The 18,677-nt window shown below is 51.1% G+C and overlaps 8 protein-coding genes across 8 annotated transcripts; 3 read left to right on the top strand and 5 right to left on the bottom strand.

The window, feature by feature from the left end:
• Positions 1 to 258: 258 nt before the first annotated feature.
• On the top strand, positions 259 to 1,897 carry RBG2 (putative GTP binding protein (Gtp1); the record flags this gene model as incomplete). Its single annotated transcript, XM_041699212.1, has 10 exons — positions 259 to 287; positions 353 to 381; positions 441 to 455; positions 509 to 533; positions 588 to 906; positions 958 to 1,067; positions 1,128 to 1,273; positions 1,333 to 1,390; positions 1,463 to 1,627; positions 1,690 to 1,897. 10 exons carry the CDS (start codon positions 259 to 261, stop codon positions 1,895 to 1,897), a joined length of 1,104 nt encoding a protein of 367 aa, XP_041552320.1.
• A 229-nt stretch (positions 1,898 to 2,126) lies between these two features.
• On the bottom strand, positions 2,127 to 3,485 carry cpa1 (carbamoyl-phosphate synthase (glutamine-hydrolyzing) CPA1; the record flags this gene model as incomplete). The annotated part of the gene is made up of 1 exon (XM_041699211.1): positions 2,127 to 3,485. One exon carries the CDS (start codon positions 3,483 to 3,485, stop codon positions 2,127 to 2,129), a length of 1,359 nt encoding a protein of 452 aa, XP_041552319.1.
• Positions 3,486 to 4,467: 982 nt separating this feature from the next.
• On the top strand, positions 4,468 to 5,365 carry APUU_20556A (uncharacterized protein; the record flags this gene model as incomplete). The annotated part of the gene is made up of 2 exons (XM_041699210.1): positions 4,468 to 5,068; positions 5,121 to 5,365. 2 exons carry the CDS (start codon positions 4,468 to 4,470, stop codon positions 5,363 to 5,365), a joined length of 846 nt encoding a protein of 281 aa, XP_041552318.1.
• A 341-nt stretch (positions 5,366 to 5,706) lies between these two features.
• Positions 5,707 to 7,434, top strand: APUU_20555A (putative C6 transcription factor; the record flags this gene model as incomplete). Its single annotated transcript, XM_041699209.1, has 1 exon — positions 5,707 to 7,434. One exon carries the CDS (start codon positions 5,707 to 5,709, stop codon positions 7,432 to 7,434), a length of 1,728 nt encoding a protein of 575 aa, XP_041552317.1.
• Positions 7,435 to 7,585: 151 nt separating this feature from the next.
• Positions 7,586 to 9,465, bottom strand: PBN1 (uncharacterized protein; the record flags this gene model as incomplete). Its single annotated transcript, XM_041699208.1, has 5 exons — positions 7,586 to 8,400; positions 8,456 to 8,849; positions 8,919 to 8,982; positions 9,054 to 9,220; positions 9,316 to 9,465. 5 exons carry the CDS (start codon positions 9,463 to 9,465, stop codon positions 7,586 to 7,588), a joined length of 1,590 nt encoding a protein of 529 aa, XP_041552316.1.
• A 986-nt stretch (positions 9,466 to 10,451) lies between these two features.
• Positions 10,452 to 11,757, bottom strand: APUU_20553S (putative DnaJ domain protein Psi; the record flags this gene model as incomplete). The annotated part of the gene is made up of 3 exons (XM_041699206.1): positions 10,452 to 10,748; positions 10,818 to 11,539; positions 11,610 to 11,757. The coding sequence occupies 3 exons, from the start codon at positions 11,755 to 11,757 to the stop codon at positions 10,452 to 10,454; spliced, it is 1,167 nt and encodes a 388-aa protein (XP_041552315.1).
• Positions 11,758 to 12,548: 791 nt separating this feature from the next.
• Positions 12,549 to 14,507, bottom strand: cp1 (putative carboxypeptidase S1; the record flags this gene model as incomplete). The annotated part of the gene is made up of 2 exons (XM_041699205.1): positions 12,549 to 14,267; positions 14,367 to 14,507. 2 exons carry the CDS (start codon positions 14,505 to 14,507, stop codon positions 12,549 to 12,551), a joined length of 1,860 nt encoding a protein of 619 aa, XP_041552314.1.
• An 852-nt stretch (positions 14,508 to 15,359) lies between these two features.
• Positions 15,360 to 17,390, bottom strand: APUU_20551S (uncharacterized protein; the record flags this gene model as incomplete). The annotated part of the gene is made up of 1 exon (XM_041699204.1): positions 15,360 to 17,390. One exon carries the CDS (start codon positions 17,388 to 17,390, stop codon positions 15,360 to 15,362), a length of 2,031 nt encoding a protein of 676 aa, XP_041552313.1.
• Between the last annotated feature and the right edge of the window lie 1,287 nt (positions 17,391 to 18,677).

The raw sequence follows: 18,677 nt of genomic DNA, 5'->3' as shown, positions 1-18,677 counted from the left end.
AGACTGGCGGGAATTTCAGATGGAGGATTACATAAGCCATTGAACGGGTCTTGGCATCGCGATGATTTTGAAGCTGCGGAGATTCCGCCGATAAAATTGGAGCATATTGATTCCGAAAGTTCATTTTTCTTTTGTTACTGGGTGTTATTTGCATATTACACGAATATCACACGTCTAAGCTTCTTGACGCTTTGGCATCTGGTGCTTTCTATTCTTGAAGTCCACCATCAGAGTCCGCGGGGCTCTCCAACCGGCAAGATGGTGAACATCACGGAAAAGATTAAGGAGTATGTATCCAGATATGATCCATTCGACGGAGAGCATGACACTAATACGTTCACCAACTTTGCAGGATTGAAGATGAAATGCGTAGGACGCAGAGTAAGCACTTTCCTACATTCTAACTCTCTAAATTAACCCCGCAACTAACTTGAGTATAGAGAATAAGAACACAGGTGCGGGCATTCAATGCAACAACTCAGCGGGATAAGCTACTAACCGATCCTAGAATACCATTTGGGTCTTCTTAAAGGGTAAGTCCTGTACTCGTTCACCTTCCATAATGACCCAGCTTACATAGTATATAGAAAACTCGCCCGATTAAGAGCCCAACTGCTTGAACCTACTGGCGGTGCTGGCGGTGGCGGGGCAGGTTTCGATGTCAGCAAGAGTGGTGATGCCCGTGTTGCACTGGTCGGATTTCCATCTGTTGGTAAATCCACCTTCCTGAACAAGATCACCAAGACGAAGAGTGAAGCGGCCGCATACTCGTTCACTACTCTTACTGCTATTCCTGGTGTGTTGGAGTATGGCGGTGCCGAGATCCAGATTCTTGATCTTCCTGGTATCATTGAGGGTGCCTCTGAGGGTAAGGGACGAGGGAGACAGGTCATTTCTGCCGCTAAGGTATGTTTCTTCGCCTGGTTTGGTGGTATCACGAGGCTGATATTGTGATAGACCAGCGATTTGATATTGATGGTTCTGGATGCTACCAAGAAGGCAGAGCAGCGTGCCTTACTCGAGGCTGAATTAGATGCTGTTGGTATCCGCCTCAACAAAGAGCCTCCGTGAGCATATCCATATATGTCCCTTCACATCCTCCCAGTCTAGTACTGATAGGGAAACAGAAACATTTATCTTAAAGCAAAGAAAGCAGGCGGAATGAAAATTACTTTTTCATCACCACCAAAGAACCTAGACGAAAAGATGATTTACCACGTCTTGCGAGACTACAAGATTCTGAACTGCGAGGTCCTAGTCCGAGACGAGAACGGTGCGCTGCCTTCCATGCCATTTTTAGACCAGACAGGCAGATTCTAACAGTCGTCCTAGCTACAATCGATGACTTCATCGACGTGATCATGAAAGATCACAGAAAATATATCCCTTGGTACGCAAAACCCCTTTCCCTCTCAAGCATGGGTATAGGGGTCCGCAATGGTTTGGCTAACAAACCCGACAGTCTATACGTTTACAACAAAGTCGACAGCGTCAGCATCGAATTCCTCGACCAACTAGCCCGTGAACCACATACTGCTGTAATGAGTTGCGAGCTAGACCTCGCCGTACAAGACGTCGTTGAACGTATCTGGAAAGAACTACGCTTGATGCGGGTGTACACGAAACGGTACGTTCATTCTCGCCTTTACTTCTACATAGTGTGTCAGGGTATGACTAACCTCCAAGCAGAAAGGGAATTGAGCCTGATTTTAGTGAAGCATTGATTGTTCGGAACAATTCTACTATTGAGGATGTTTGTGACCAGGTCCATCGGACGCTGAAGGAGACATTCAAATATGCGTTGGTTTGGGGTGCGAGCGCGAGGCATGTTCCGCAGCGGGTTGGGTTGGGTCATGTTGTTGCTGATGAGGATGTGGTTTCGATTGTGGCAAAGTAATGCAGGGGGTTAAGTGATATATCAAGGCCTCTGATAAAGAAATCCAATAAATTCCAAAAATCAAGGCACCCAAATGTTCTACATTCTAAGGATAGATCAGATAACGATATATGAAACGAAAATATTTTCAATTCTCTTAAAACAAAGCAAAACTATGAAAGTGACCCGAATACAGAAGCAAACCCAAGCCATTAACCAAGACTCCATACGATTAGTTCCTTAAATTTCCCTACGCAGCGGCGGCGGCGGCAGCGGCAGCAACGTTCTGCATACCGATAGTCGGGGCGACATCAACACGCTCCTTGGGCAGTAGGTCAACCAAGAGAGGGCTGGGAATGGTCTCCCGGGTAGGGTGGAAGGCGAGCTGGCTGTTCTTGTACTTCTTCACACTGTCGATGTAGATGTCGAAGAGGTAAGAAGAGTCAAGTGGGCCGCCCTTGGCCTCGGGGTGGAACTGAGTGCTGAAGATGGGACGAGACTTGTGGATCATACCCTCGTTGCTCGAGTCGTTCAAGTTCACAAAGTAGGGCTTCCAGTCTGAAGGCAGTGTAGTAGCATCCACGGCGTAACCGTGGTTCTGGCTGGTGATATGGCAGCGGCCAGTCGTCAAGTCGAGGGCCGGGATGTTGTGAGCACGGTTACCGTACTTCAGCTTGACGGTGCGAGCGCCAGTCGCAAGAGCCAGAAGTTGGTGACCCAGGCAGATACCGAAGACGGGGACCTGAGAGGTCTCCATCAAGCGGCGAAGGTGGTAGGTGGTGTCCTGGCAGTGGGTGGGGTCACCGGGGCCGTTGGAGATGAAGACACCATCGAAGTGGTGAGCGACCTTGTGGATGGGGTAGTCGAAGGGGAACACCGTAACACTAGCTCCGCGGTTCACGAGGCTACGCAAGATGTTCTCCTTGACTCCACAGTCAATCACAGCAACATGGCACTGAGGATCGCCAGCGCTGACGTGGAATGGAGACTTGGTGCTGACTTGGCGAACAAGGTGGATCTGTTCGGGGTCGGTGAAAGCCTCATCCTGGTCGGCATCATACTCCTCGCCGACGGTGATACGGGCAAGGGAGGAACCCTGCTCTCGGAGATACGTGACAATGGCACGAGTGTCAACTCCAGAGATAGCAGGGACACCCTCACGTGAACACCATTCACCAAGGCTCTCGACGGCGGTCCAGTGCGAGTATTGTTCGGCAGCATCGGCCACAACCACACCAGCTGCCTGTAGGTTGGGCGATTCGAAGTACTTAAGAAGACCGCGCGAGTCTGTGGCGGCGGACGGAACACCGTAGTTACCAATCAAAGGCTGGGTGAAAACCAGAATCTGGCCCCGGTACGAAGGGTCAGTCAGTGATTCGGGGTAGCCAACCAAGGAGGTGGTGAAGACAGCCTCTCCGGAGATGTTGGTACGGGCTCCGAAGGACTTTCCATGGAAGATAGGACCATCTCGGATCGTGAAGGTTGCTCGCTCAGCGGGTGTGCGGGAGCGAACAGTAGCCATGAAGCGACTCTGGAAGGTAGAGCTCATTGGAGCTGTGAAGGCCGGAGCCCGGGCGGGAACCGCCCTGACGAATCGGGTGAACATCATATTTGTGGTGATAATATTGAAAATATAGAAAGAGGTTGGGAATCGACGGTTGGGTTAGAGGCGGTTCAGTAACTTCCGGAGGCTTTCCAGAGGTGATCCGAGATGTAATCCTGGGAAGAATTAGTACAATTGACCCCGTATAGAAACGAATCCGGCCCAGGAAGGGACGGAGGTCCGGATGAGAAGGGAGGAATGAGCATACCTGAGAGGTGAAGGTGGAAGGTGACAGACTCATTAACGCGACTGTAAGCTACCAGTTATTCAAACTGATATGGGAAAAGATAATGTTTTGAGGTGTTGTTTAGAAAGACATTGGTTGGCTGTATGGTGGTTCTCGAGATTTGGGGAAGAAGTGAGTCAAGAGGGGACCGGCGGACAGAGTCCGATTTAAAGGTTCAAATTTTGCAGTGCGAGACTCGGGCCGGTTGCGGGTCACGTGCCCCACCACACCGACTTCTGCAGATCGGACCAATCATAGCCGGTGCATTGTTTCCGTTATCCTCGCGTTATCGGAGCCTCTAAATAGTTTCGCGCGATCTCTTTATTGCTTCGTTGGCATCAGTCTTGGCAGGTTTAAGCTTTGTCCTGGGGACAATGATAAAATCAACTTCTAAATTACTATCTCCATAAGTATGGAAAACCAGACCTCCCTGGAGGAAAGCTGATGACATGGAGTGCGAGTAGGAACCGAGATATCCCCCGCCCATTGTGGATAACTGGATGCTACAGGGCCAAACAGAACTGTGACATCGGACAGAACACCTCATGCTTGGTGGGATACCCACTTCCTAAGGATATTATTCATGGAGAATCGATAGGTGCATTATTTATGTATCTGTCGGTTCTTTCCCTCACTCTCGGCGCGTTTTCGCAGCAATGTTGGTCATACTCAAGAATAAGTTACACAATGCTACCGGGTTATTCCATGATTATTAGCGGGGAATCCGAGTCCACATATATAATGAACCAAAATTCTACTAAAATGCACGCAAGAGTTACTTTCCTCTGGAAATCTACTTCAAGATATACACCTCCTCCAATAATCTTCAAGTCTTACTCGCAGGCAGCACTGGTCTGCATTGTATCCATCAGTACCATCAGCTATGCGATTTTACCTTTTTGGCAGAGCTATCAACCCTTAATCCAATCTCAAGAGCCCTTTGAAGGGCCCGGCTGCGATGGATCTGGCATAGTTGGCCCGGATGGCCGATGCAATGGAGATGGGGTCATTGATAATCCTCCAGATTCTAAAAGGGAAGGGTTTCGATTTGATAATCCTTCGACTGACTGCAAATATGTCTCGCAGATGTATATATACGACGTCTTCAAGGTTCTTGAGAAAGACATGGGGAAGCTCTTTACGTACGTCCACAAGGACGTTGACTTCCATGTCATGGGTCACCACCCGGTGGCGGGTCATTACCATGACCTGCTTCATTTCTATGTCAATGCGCTTCGACGAGTTTCTGAATGTTTTTCGGACCATGCGGAGAAGTTCGAGGTTCACCCACAGGCGATTCATGGCGGCTGTAACAGCCAGTGGTCGGTCCAGGAGATTCAGTTCAAGGGTTTACTAAATACAGGTATCAAAACCAATGTTTATTTGCTCGTGCCTTAACGCTGACTTCACGCTAGGCGACAACTTCGAAGTGGTCAATGTCTGGGTGACCAGATGGTATCAGGGGCAAATGGTGGAGGCTCGAACATATATTGATCAAGGCTCGGTCACCGATGCGCTGCGTAGAAATGAACTTTGGACAAACGGCACTTCATATCGGGAGAATCCACAATACATGCCCGGTCCTTCTGGTATGCCTGATTTGGAGGGGCTGAAGAAGCTCATGCAGTACCCAGATGGGCGGAGGTATAATGATTTGTGATCCAGAAGTAGCCAGAGAGCGGGTTCGCACTAGTTTGGAATCGAGATCACGATCGTGATTGTGCAAGATCGGTGCTTAGACCAGAATCTTAAATACCCCAGAATCAGATCAAAGCAAGGAACAGTCCGGGTGTAAAACGTGAAGCAGAAAGAACCTCGGCTGGCGTCGGCGTAAAACAGGCCTTGCCCGATTGGGCGAGTCGTTCCGGGGCACGTGATGTGTTGATAGTGACGAGCATTTGACAGGCTAGGGAATTCAAAACTCCTGTAGTTCTCCAGTTGTGGTTCATTCTGTCTATATTCTACCCGAGCTTCATGGTTTAGTTGAGAAAGCGATTAGTCATGTCCGAGCAGAACAGGAAGCGATCCAGAATCGCATGCACTTCCTGTCAATCCCGCAAACGCAAATGCTCGGGCGACCAGCCCTGTACAACATGCGCCCAGTTCGGCGTTGATTGCCACTACGACCTACTCTCACGCAAGAAGAAAGATATTCGGCACTTCCAGTCACAGTCTGTGACAAGCTCGTTGCTGAGTCCAGCCACAGTCCAGAACGATATTGCTGCCAAAAGGCAGCAGCAAGATCAGCAAGCGAACCCAGCTGCTTTAGCCGGACTCCTACTAAAAGCTTTAGAGGCGAACTCAGGCGCCGCATTCGCGCGACGCCTCAACCCCAAAAATGATGTGACAGGCGCTCCGAAATTGCATCTTTTTGGTTGGAATGTTGGGGCCCGTTACCCAACTCCTGAATGGGCGCAGGCCATGGCGGCCGTGAAGCCACTGCCAGTGGTGGAAATCATTTCCCAAGATGAAATGCGATCGCTGGCCGGCATCTTCTTTGACAGGGTAGATCCGTGCTATCCCTTCATCGATCGGGATACCATCCTCCGCCAAATAAGCAGGCGATGGTTGCCCGCGACATCGGAGGCTTTGGGTTTTGGACCTTACGATGCTGTGCTTTGCGGCGTGGCCGCTTTTGGGTACCTCTTTTCTCGTCGGCGGGCTACTCCAACGGAACTGCAACTTATAGAGTCTGCTCGGTCAATCCTTGAGCAGGGCTTGCAGTCTGAACCGCTTTCCCCTATTGACACAGTGACTGGTTGGGTGTTGCGCGTCGCGTATCTCCGTATGACAACTACCGCGCACGCCGCCTGGATGGCCAGCTGTTCCTTGATGCACCTCATTGAAGCAACGGGCATGCACATCGAGCCATCATCAAATACAGCCCTTGATCGAACGTCAACAACTGAATCCTGCAATCCAGAGACCCGTCGGCGGCTTTTCGCTATGGCGCGTCATCTCAATGTCTGGATCTCCTTTGAACTTGGCCGCTCCCGTGTTGTCCTCCAAGGTGCAACCTCTCTCCCTCCTAGTCCACGACCAACAACAGACGGCTTTGCAACTACCTTAACAACAGATATCTTCAACCTCCTCCCTATATCCGAAAGCCTTGATCCAAACGAGGCACAAGATGTCTCCAACCTTGAAATTGCTCTCGCCGATGTTCTCGACATCGTCTACATCCAGCCCCATCTTATTCTCGTGCAATGCAACCTAATGCTCTGTATATACCGCCGCCTGCGAGCCCTCAACTCCTTCATCTCCGGCGATCTTTTAGATCGCGTGCTCGCACTTTCCGGTAAGGGACTCAAAGCGGTCTCGGAGCTAGTATCTCAGAGCTGTCCCTGGCACCAAATTGCGAATGTGCCCTTCCAAGTTGTGTGCACTCTGCTGGCAATCGACAATCGTGCCTCACTGGCGATGCTGCGCGATTCCATGCGCACACTGCACGAGGTCGCATCTGCATATGATACAGAAGTCATGCGCGAAGCTTACACAACGGCTTACCTGATGACCGTGATGCATCAGCGCCGAAAGGAAGAGGATATCCGGACAATTAGAGATGTTCTGCAGTTCAACCCATCGGTGTCGGTTCCCGCTGAGACGCCGGTCACAGAGCCCACGGTGCAATCTGATCACACCCTCATGGATTACCCGGGATTTTCCTGGCTGAGTGATATACTGGTTGATATACCCAGTCTTCGGGACTTTGACATGGGTCCGCTTTGAGACTACATGGTGAATTTGCTTGCCATCGTCATTTCAGACGTTTATTGTCAGACTTGCTGGTATCAGAGATACGTGACAAATGCTGTCTATCTAGGGTATTATGCCTAAAATTCAAACGCTAAAACTACAGATATACCACAGCAGGGACCATCTACTCGGCTTTATCCTGTTTGCCAGTGGGCCGTTTTTGCTGCGGTCTGATTCCGGATGACCGCGTCACTAAGCCCAGCTTCCATAACACCCACAAAAAGCCAAGAACTATGACGGCGACGGTGCCTAATTCGATGACCTGGCTTTCAAATATACTTCCTCCCTCCTTCAGCGTGAGGACGGGCACATCCAGATCCTCTACCAGGGCACCTTTCTCATGATCAGACGAAGGATGCAGCTGGTAGAACATGGTCCGAGGGCCGAATAGTCCCTCCCAACCCAAGTTAACCCGATCAAACGGGTTCGTTCCCATTTTTGTGCCATCTTCCGCCGTACATGCCCAAAAGACCACGGGCCAGGGTACCGACGCCGACCGATAACCTGATTCTGAAGGACGCAGATATCGCAAATGCAGGGGGATTGTGGCGTTCCAATCTTCTGCGCTCTGTTCGGTCTCGGACGGACTGGCTAATTCGAACAGCCAGTTCGAACCCCAACGAGATATAGACCAGTCCGGTGCCTCGAGGTCCGTCTCTCCGGCTAGCGTGTGTAGTGCGGCCAAATTATGGGACTTGAGGAACAACGGATCCGTGGTAGAAAGCTGGTACTTGTCGCCAAATATTGAGGACGGCAGGGTCAGATAAGCATGCAGCGCGCAGGTCGCATCGGGCCGACTCGGTGGCACCTTGAGCGCCTCCCGGGCCAACAAAATAGTCATCGTAGGATGCATTCCGGTGGGCGCCGAAAACGAAACCGCGTACGTCGCGTCCTCAGGCAACGGGTGATGTCGTGATGGGAATGAGAAGAGTGCAGGCTCTGAACCATGAATCAGTCAACGGCACTTTGAATTGGGAAGTGCTGGAAAACTTACTCAACTCATCATCCTTTCCGACAGCGGCCAACAGCCCACCCATTTTGATCTCCTCTGGATCACTCGCTTGTTCGGCACCTAGAAGCCCAACCTCCACCTGATCGGTCCCAGCTTCACGCGTCCCAATCGTTTCCGTCCACCCTTGGGACCCGGGAGCCTCTGACCAATAGCCGCTCACTGTCAACGCATGCGATATACTGTCATAGTCCATATCAACCGAATCCACAGATAGAAGCAACTCCGCCCGATGATAACATCCCTTGTCGCCCGTAGAACAAAACTTCTGTTGAATGTACGTAACCAGGTTATCGAGGGAAGGTAATGATTCATGAAATTGGTATGCAGCTGTCGAAGCGAAACGTGTAGAAAGGACCGGGGGCCTGATGAACGATTTCTAAATCCATAGCATCACATCAGCCTGTATTCCCCACAAAATAGCGCGGGGAGAGCTATAAACACGTACCTCGGAACTCTCGCATCGCAACCCATCATCAAATATCTTCTTCAACAATGCACACACTGCTTCCCTATCCAAAACATAAATGTATCAGCATACCGTATTCCTCAAACCTCAACAGGCTGGGTAGGAGAAGCTCACCCCGACCCAGATACCTCCCTCTCATCCCCTTCCCCAGAAGCGACCGGCGAGTAAAAGACATGTAAACCAGGACTTATCCGGCTCGAAAACGGTGAAGCGGCCTCAAAATTGCTCGTACTTGCCCACCGGATGTGAAGTTGATGGCATTGTCTCAGGACTTGCCAGAGCTATAAGCATCATCACCGACAAAGTTAGCCAACTCACCGCCAATTCCAAAACAGTGTCGTAGCATTAAGAATAAGATAGAAGATAGACAGCGTACCTCACTGGATAGCTCATCGAAGCTAAACGTCAGGCGCTCCTCGCGGGCAGCGTCGAGAGCTTGGATTGCTAGGGCGTCGCGCTGGAGAGTGGTTTGGGAGGGGTGGAAGGGGGCGGAGGGTTTTTGGATGAAGGTGGTTCTTTGGCGCATGTAGGATGGTGGCTCGGAGATAATTCTGGTTTTAGATGGAGAGAGTATCGGTCTTGGACTGCGGAAGGGGCTGGTCGACTTGTTGAAGTGTTAATCGGAGGTTGCTTGGCTTTGGTACGTCAGGCGCCGGGAGGTACCTAGGTCCCGCTCCTCGGCAGGTCTTGGTACAGATCGCGCTAAAGTGTAGCCGGGCTTTTGACACCCTCTAAGCCACCCTCCAGGGCACCATAGGCCTCCAGAAAAAGATAAAGACCGGCACCTTCAACTGCCACTGGAGATTCAACTCAGCCGGGGCGACGGCGAAGCGCTCGACTGCGGGAGAAGAGACTCGCGGGAACCTAGAAGCGACGCTCGTTCCCAACCGTTTGGGCATGTAGCAGCAGGCTTCCTGCACCTGTGTAGAATTATCTAGAGCACTGTTCTCTAACTGTCGGTTCAGGTATACTCTTTATTTCTTAATGGATGCTTCTGTGCTGATCTCCTCACAATGTTTGCTAGGTAAGAAATAGGGCGATGTTTGTTTTAGAGTGGGGATTTTATAGAATTTCCGTACCTTGTGTTTTGTTCAGTGGTATACTACCTACTTTAAGGGCATGTGCTATAACTATTATAGTATAAGCTTCAGTACATACGTTACTGTACTAAACAAGGTAGACAATTATGTACAGGCTCATTGAATATTCAGAACACATAGCATGGGAGCTACATACTCTGTTACCGATATCAAATAACTTTTTCTTTTGTTCTACTCCGTAGGAACTGAACAAAATTGGAAAGGACATGCTCACTTAATTAACAGTCCCATCATGGGTAGTCATTATCATCACGGATAGACAAAAAATAAAACAAGATATAAACAACCACAACCCGCAATATTCGCCTGAACGCCAACAATGCTGAAAATATGTATATGTATGTGGGGGCCAAACGTAAAACCATCATTTGTAGTAGAATTCAATCAAACCCAAATCTCGACTTAAATTAAATCAAGGAAGAACGTCCTTTAGCACCTCTTTTGCACTGGATGACAGCGTCTTGGGGAATTCGACATTGACGCGGACAATCAGCTCGCCTCGCTCACTCGGTTTCTTTGAGATCGTCATTCCGAGACCTGGGAAACTCTCCTCGAAACCAGGCGCTGTCGGGCCAGGTTTCGACACTTTGATTGATTTGCCGTCGATGGTGCGGACGATGCGATTCCAGCCTGTGAGAGCCTCTTTGAGGGTGAGGTCGACTGTTGTAATGAGTTGGTCGCCGTGGCGTTTGAAATTGGGGTGCTCTTTCTACTCAATAGTTAGTACTGATTCATGCACGACAACTAATGGGGTTTCAGGTTAGAATGATTAACTTACCTCTGTAACAATGAGGTGGACATCTTGTCGGCCACCTTCTTCCTGGTCACCCACTCCGCGATACTTAATCTTCGACCCAGTTCGCAACCCAGGCTTAATGTTCGCTTCCAGCGTCACATCTTGCACGGCACGTTTCCCGCTCGCATCAAACGTCTTGCTCTTAACAGTCACCTTCTTCGTGCACCCACTCATAATCTCCTCCAGCGTCAGCGGCAATTGTTTCTCAATAACCGACGGTTCGGGTGTCGGCGCCCGTTGAGATGACTGTCGGCCAAACCCAGCACCACCATTACTAGGCCCACGACTGCTCCGGAACCGCGGACCTCCACCGCGTCCACCACCACCAAGGCCACCACCTAACATGGAGAATATATCATCGTCGTCAAATCCTCCACCCATGCCACCGCTCGCCTTGGCGAAGTTCCGGAAGATATCGTCCGCAGAGCTGAACTGGAATCCGCTTCCACCAGGGCCGCCGCCGCCGCCGCCGCCAGGTCGTGATGAAAAGTGGAATGTGCGGCCACCGCCGCCGCCTGGCATCCCTCCGAATGAGAATCCACCGGGCATGCCGCCTCCTTCGAAGGGGTTGGGGCCTGCACCGCCGCCAGGGCCGCCGCCAGATGTTGGGGGTGGTCCGCCGCGGAGGAGGTATTCGAGGCCGAATTGGTCGTATACTTTTCGTTTTTCCGGATCGGATAAGACTTCGTATGCTTGGGAGACATCTGTAGGAGGAAAGTTAATTAGCAACCACGAATACAAAAGAGTAGGAACACAAGGGGATAGAAAACATACCTTTGAACCGATCCGCAGCCTTTGGATCATCCTTATTCTTATCTGGGTGATATTTCAAGGCTCCCTTTCGGTAAGCCTTCTTGATGTCGTCTTGGGAAGCATCGGGCTTGACTCCGAGGGAGTCGTATAACTTTGTTTCTGCAACCATTGTGTCCTATAGTATGGAAATAGAAGATTCGGACCGAGAAACACCAATTGGAGGATCTTATTAATACTCCAGTGTCGTGCGAGAGGTAAGGGTGGTGTCTTTAAGGCCAGTCTGGAGGGGGAACTCGAATGACGTAGAACATTCGGCAGGGGACGTGCGGGGAGCTGAGTTGTAGTGGGAGAGTACGGGAGTATAACTCAACGATACGACACAATGATCAGCTAAACTTAGCGCACACTTAACGACAGCAAACAGGATGAAGAACGATGGGATATAATAGAGTTGGAGGAGTGGTTTCTTTGAGTGACGCCAGGGCGATCTTGAAGGAGCCCAGAGCCCCAAGGCGTGACGTGTGACGTTGACCGCAACGAAGAGCCAATCGAAGATTCGAGAAGCTTCGGTCCGGACAGCGAGTCGGGTTGGCTTTCAGCACCTATTGTCGGTATTGAATCGGTTGACAGGACGAGAAAATTGAACTGCGAAACTAAGACATTATGAAGATCGTGCACGGTCGTTGTTTTAAGTATATTGGGCGAGATTGGGAGACGACTCAGACTTTGGGGTGTGCCTGAAAGTGCCCGCGCCTTACTACCTAGAACTTCACAGTTGCCTGTTGCGGATAGCTGCGATCCACTCGCCCACGTCCAGAATGATGGAATGCAGGTTCTAACATCTCGCCATTTATTCTAATTGGTGTATTCAGGGTCACCGACATTTATTTACATGCGTGATCCCCATACAGCTGGATTGGACATAGGTTCGTCTTTATATCCGCGACGTAACGAACTCCCTTAAAGTCGAAGCCCAGGAGAATTATCATCCACCACTATATAATCCTTGACTACAGCAGTTCCATTTACCACACTCTCAACCTGTTCATCAGTGCAATAGGAGGACAGAGACAGGATATAACAAGTCGGCTCCGGACTATCGGGCACCTCATTCTTGATATCAAATGTCGACGACGGCCCCTTGGTGGTATAGGTGCTATTCTTACTCGTAGAGATCTTCCCCGTCGCAATGTCGCGGTTGAACATCGCACGGTGGAAGATCTCGTACGCCGTCTGGGGCTGGTACGCGGGGACTTCGTGTCCTGCTTCGAACACCCGGGTGAATGAGAAGTTTCCGTGCTGACGCACCCTGCCGCCCACATACGAAGCGTTGGTCTGCAGCGCAGCGTATCCCGCAGCGCGGAATTTGTCTGCAGCGCTGTAGTCGACCTGCAAACTTACTTCTTCGCCGCCGTTCCAGGGACATGCATAATCGCGGTCGCCGTAGACAAGAGCCACCTTGATACCCGAGTCAAGCACGTATGCAATGTCTTCGAGGTATCCTCGGACATCGGAGCGTGGGTAGTCGCCGGTGCCCGAGAAGCCGGTGTAAACACTGTCCACGGACTCGGTGAAGTTTATCGGAACGCCGAGGGCTTTCTGGACCCAGTTCTGGCTCAGGTAACCCAGGTAGTGGGGTGGGGGAAAAGGATCCGGGTCGAAGTGCGAAATGTCATAGTAGCCTCGGCCGGAGTATAGAATGTAGGGACCCTCGACAGTGTTACTACAGTACGAGTCTGCTTCTTGACAAGCCCTGTTCACAGTCGCATTATGGCCGTACATATGAGGATCGCCCTCTTTTGCAAGGCGGCGGCATCTCGTAATCTGGTCCTTGCAGCCACCCGGCTTGCTCCATGCCTCTATTGCCTGGTCATACACGGTTTCATTAATCGCCTCAATCCCGTAGGTGTTATTGTATGCCATCTCAGGGTACAACGGTGCCTGGACAAGCAAGTCCACGCAACCATTAATAATACCGAGCGTATCCAGATGAATATAATGCGACTCCCCAGGCTCCGTAAGCGAGCCATTCGCGATCTTCTCATTCTGTTCCTGGAAGAACGCCGTGAACGCCGGCCCATAGCGCCCACCATAAGACTCAGTCCAAATACTAACCCGATCATCACGGGGTTTATAAGCCGGAAACTCCGAGAACCAAGTCTGCGCAAAGTGCCAAAGCGCACGGGCCGAGTTCTCAGTCGTATTCGCCGACGTCGACGCATTCAAACTCGGGAACGTCCCGACATAGAACGTGCTGTTCTGCTTGGGGACACCGTTCTCGAACCCGTCAGGCGAGACTTCGCGCGCGCCCGAGAGCTGGTCATACGTCCCGTTTGTCGGGACATCATAGCTGAAACCAACCTGGTTGGGTTGGTCGATGTAGAGCATATTAACGTAGTTATTCCAGGACCATGGGTTCAGTTCCGTGGAATTCGAGTCGGCATTAACCTGACACGGCCCGTTTTCCTGCATGAGACCGATCATAGACGAGCTTCCAGGCCCGCCGTTCATCCATATCGACAAAGGCGCATTGCGCGGGTCGTTCCGGGACTCGAAGAACCAGAAGAAGGTATTAATTGGATACTGCTGATCCAGACCGAGATCGTTGAGAGTGCCCGGCGGTAGATGGACGTATCCCGAGTAGGATTTGACGCCTGGGGTTGTTTCGCAGATTTTAGGCTGTGGAGAATTGTTAGAATGAATGGATTGGAATTGGTGCGGAGGTGCTTATCCGCATTCTGAAGCAGCAAATGAATTGAAGGAATCGGATCGCATTACCTCTTTATATGAAATCGTAACGCCCTTCTGGTGTTTGGAGTGGACGACCTTCACGCCCTCAGGGGACGGAGGAAAGTACTGGCCAGCGACAAGGCTGACCAGGCCCGCGGAGAGGCCAAGCAGCGACGTGAGTGAGGGCATTGCGAGAAGTAGCAACACCCGAAGAACGCAAGTTGCAGAAAGAGAAACACGGGCGATTGGGGATCATCCCGGCTTTATCTGTGCCAGAGGTCAGGGCTACCTTGGGAGCTGGGAGTAGCCGATAACGCAATAGGGGGTCGACAGGGACGGTCAATAGCGGGGACACCGACGATCGATGTAACAATCGCCGGGGTGGACGGGGCTGTGACAGGCTGAGACACGATTGCAGCGATCGCTCAGCAGCACCAAGCGCGCACTAGCGGCTTCAAGCTCCCTGCAGGTTTCACTGCAGTGTCACTTCGTGATAAGCTGTTGTTGATGCAAATAAACAAATTAATATCGCGTTGGAGATGCGCTCAAACTCAGTTGATATTTCCGGATATCCCTCGGCCGGAGCCGGGAGTCCCCTACAGACAAGATTGCAACGACGAAAACAGATATTTATTATAAGAACGTCAATGGGATATACAATTAACAAGCAAAGCTATCATACAAACTTCCCTTCGTAGAAGTTATGGGAAATTCTGAATAAGACATTATGTCAACCCACACTGCATTTCCCAAGTACCTCTCAACGCCCTGAACGCTGTAAAACAATGCTGATGTATCAATGCGTCCATGAAAATAAGGTATCGCTAAATAATTAAAGTAGAAAACAAGATAGATGCCGGCTTGTCGGCAATATTGAGAATGCAAAGAGAAACCCCAAACAACGAAGTATCCACAACATAAACTTAAACGTAAACTTATATATACAACACGAAACCTAAACGAAAGAAGAAAGATGAGTGAAGGGAGGGTATCAAATATAGTGGGAAGGGCAAATTAGGGTTGATAATAGGTTCGTACGCTTTAGGAGTGCGTTGCTGTTGCTGAGACTTCGTCTTGCGGTAGTCTCTTGTCCCCTTCGTCGGTGACTTTTTCCTCGGTAGCTTTTCCCTCAATGGCCTTCTCCTCGGTGACCTTCTCCTCAGTGGCCTTCTCCTCGGTGACCTTCTCCTCGGCGGCCTTTTCTTCGACAGATATCGTATCAAGTTTGTCTTCAGGAGTCGCTGAGCGAGAATTCTCGTTTTGTGTGCCAATTTCCTTTTCCGGTGCGGATTCAGACGAGTGAGCACTAGATACGGAGTGGAACTCGTCATCCTTACTACCAGACGCCTTGTGTGACTCAGATGCCTCGTCAACAGATGATGCGCCTGCACTCGAGTCTTTCTTAACGCTGTCAGTCGCTGCAACGGGCCCACCGAGAGAGGCACGGGTAGAGATGGAGGTTACGGATCGGTTGTCATCGGATGAAGCCCAGGGAATAGGCGAGGCGGGGGTAGAAGTCGAGGTCGACGCGCGGTAAGGGTTTCGCGGAGGAAGTGATGGAGGCTGCCTCTTGGGAATAGTAACAAGGCGAGCACGGGTAAAAGTGGGAGACTGGCGCATGGATTCGCCCAACGTTGTTGGAGGCTCTGCTGACACCGGAGAACCGGTAGCACTGTCGGGCCTGGAAATTCTGGCGCTGCTGACTTCGTGTACCTCAAAGTCTTCATCGTCGACAAAATTTTCCCGTACACCCTTATCCTGGCTGCGGAAGTTTGCCTCGTGATGCTCAGGGATGACTGTCTCCCAGTGGGCCTCGCTATCCGACGGAATCGAGTCCTTAGGTTCTGAGAAGTCTCTGTTGCTTGGCGAAGATGCACGACTGAGAGAAGTCGGCGCAGTGGAAGCTTCATTGAAAGTTTGGGTGCCTCTGTCTTGACTGACATAGCTCTGGACGCTAGTCCGCCAGCTGTTACGCTGCGAGCTCTCCATACTTCGCCGAAAGGTTGCAAAGACAGGACTATTCGGGTTCGGTTTAAACTCGAAGACATCATGGCTTGGTCGAGCCCTAGAACCGGCCTCGCGGATAAAGAGACCTTCGGCTTCCAAAGCTTTGACGCCAAATGGATCGGGATCCTCTGGATCTGGAACGCCAAACGCTGGAGTTGGCTCTAGCTCCACATCTCCGGGTGTTTCTCCCGGTGGAGGAAGCAAATCCTCGTTCACGTCCATATCTCCTTGTGCTGCTTTGATTGTCTGAAGGAGAGGTTGGATGGACGCAGGAGGGTGTCTGGCCTTCCCAGCCAAGATATCAGTCACCGAAATGCGTTCACCGTAGAACCGTTCGTTTTCGTCGGTTCGCTCGATTATTATCGTACCATCCACTTGGACGCCTGCGTATAGCCCCCGACTCTTCATATAAGTCCAGATGGGAGCCTGCCTCTTATGTACTTCTGACTCGAGCACACCACCCATTCCAACAGGCCCAGCTGAAGCACTGACTTCTCCACCTAATGTACAGCGGACCTTCTTAAATGCCTCCAGAGCTTCGTAGGTATTTATCACAACCACACAGTCGTAAATATCAATGCCTGCGAGGAACCCTACACCTGCAGTATGTAGCATGATACCGGAAGGCGGACTCCATTCGCCTGTTTCTGGAATACGGGCTAGAAGGACACCACTGCCACCGGAGCCACTGAGCCATAGACCTGTACGCATAGTTGTAAAGATCGCCAGACCCTTGGCCTGTTGGATGACCTTGGTAGGGATCTTCTTCAACACCCGCTGCTTGCCTTTGGGTTTATCGATTTTGCCAGTGTCCTTGTTCATGACGCTCTCGGAGCTTTGTCGATCGGTCTCGTTGTCGGCGTAGAAGCCATCTTTGCAGAAGCTGCGTAATATCCGAGCGGCTTTGTCGCTTTCCTTGTCCGTGGTCATAGGCCAGAAGGCCTCAGCACCGACACGGTTGGATAGCCGATTAACGGGATCCCCCAGCTTGTCTAGGGCATGCCATGCCTTATCGAAGCCCTTTTTGGAGGTCCCTTTTGTCTTAACCCAAAGGGAAGGAGGCATTGCGGGCGATTAAAGCTCCCGCTTAGCGACAAGGTGTATTGGTGAGCAACACTAGGCTGCGCAAAGGGTTTAGAAGGGTTGCGCAGTAAAAGTCGAAGGCTGGATGCTATATAAGCAACAGTAGAACACTGGACGAGTCGGATGTGCCGGAAACGGTGAACATGTATCGCGGTCGGCAGTCTAAACGCGCCAGGGAATGATCGAGAGAGGAGTAGGTGCTGGTATGCTGCCTGTCTGCCACAGCCGAAGAATGCGCTCCTGGCGTCGGAATGTGAGAACAGAGAAAACGCGGACAGCCAAATCCGGGGGTTAGAAATGCCGACGACAAGATCTCGGATTGATAATCGCGATGACCGGCCTAACTGAGCAGGCAAGAAAGTCAGATGGGTGGCAACTGAGGGAACCACTGGAAGGGGAACCGCGGGCCGGCAACACGGCGAGGCCTTACCACCAAGGACGGGGAAGAACCACCTGGGCACCAAGGCTGAGGTTCCGGATTTGATATAAGGCCGCCAGACGGAAGGACGGAAGTCCCGGGGAGCAGAATAAATTCAATAAATTCAGGGATCACCAGGATGTGTTGTTGAGGCGACCGAAATGGGTCTTATTATGATGTATGGATGCGTCGCCAAGATCTATTACCTACAGCGAGCAAACAGGTCGTTTGGTGATCAGCCGGTTTGATGCGTTCGGGCCACGAGAGAGGGATCCAAAGAAAAGAAAAAGAAGAAAAGCATCAGCATCAGAGGAGCAGGCCGGGATGCATAAGCTAAATAAGTAATCGGACTGGGGAGCGCAGGGCATTGCGCGAAGTCAGCGCAGGAAACCATTAGTTGGGATTGCTAACGGCTGGACCGGCAAGGCATAGAAAATGCACGGAGCACAGTGGCTGGATCGAGCATTGCAATGGAGCAGTGGCCCAATGGAAGGAGGAGTCGAGGGACAAACTACTGCACAGCTGCAGTGAAGGAGGGGAAGTTCCGGCTTCAAGAAACGAGGCTAGAGTTACATCATCATCGGCGCCGTCAGTGATCCCCGTTGGCGATCGATAAGCAGTCGATCATCTTGACACTCCATCTGAACAAGACCTCGACTATCTACAGAGTAGAGTACACTGCCACTGTCCTTGCCAGGTCTACAATACTATTCATCCAAAGTTCAAACATCCAGGAACAGCATTCTTTCTCCCCAGTTCCGTGTATAAGCCCGACAAGGCCAGTGTCGTCATCATGGACTACGTACCCGATGGGCCCTGAACCAGGCCTGACAGAATATTCAGAAATTTCG

The sequence above is a fragment of the Aspergillus puulaauensis genome, chromosome 2 (genome assembly GCF_016861865.1).
Source record: "Aspergillus puulaauensis MK2 DNA, chromosome 2, nearly complete sequence".
NCBI lineage: Eukaryota > Fungi > Ascomycota > Eurotiomycetes > Eurotiales > Aspergillaceae > Aspergillus > Aspergillus puulaauensis.
This window is presented reverse-complemented; position numbering and strand designations above follow the sequence as displayed.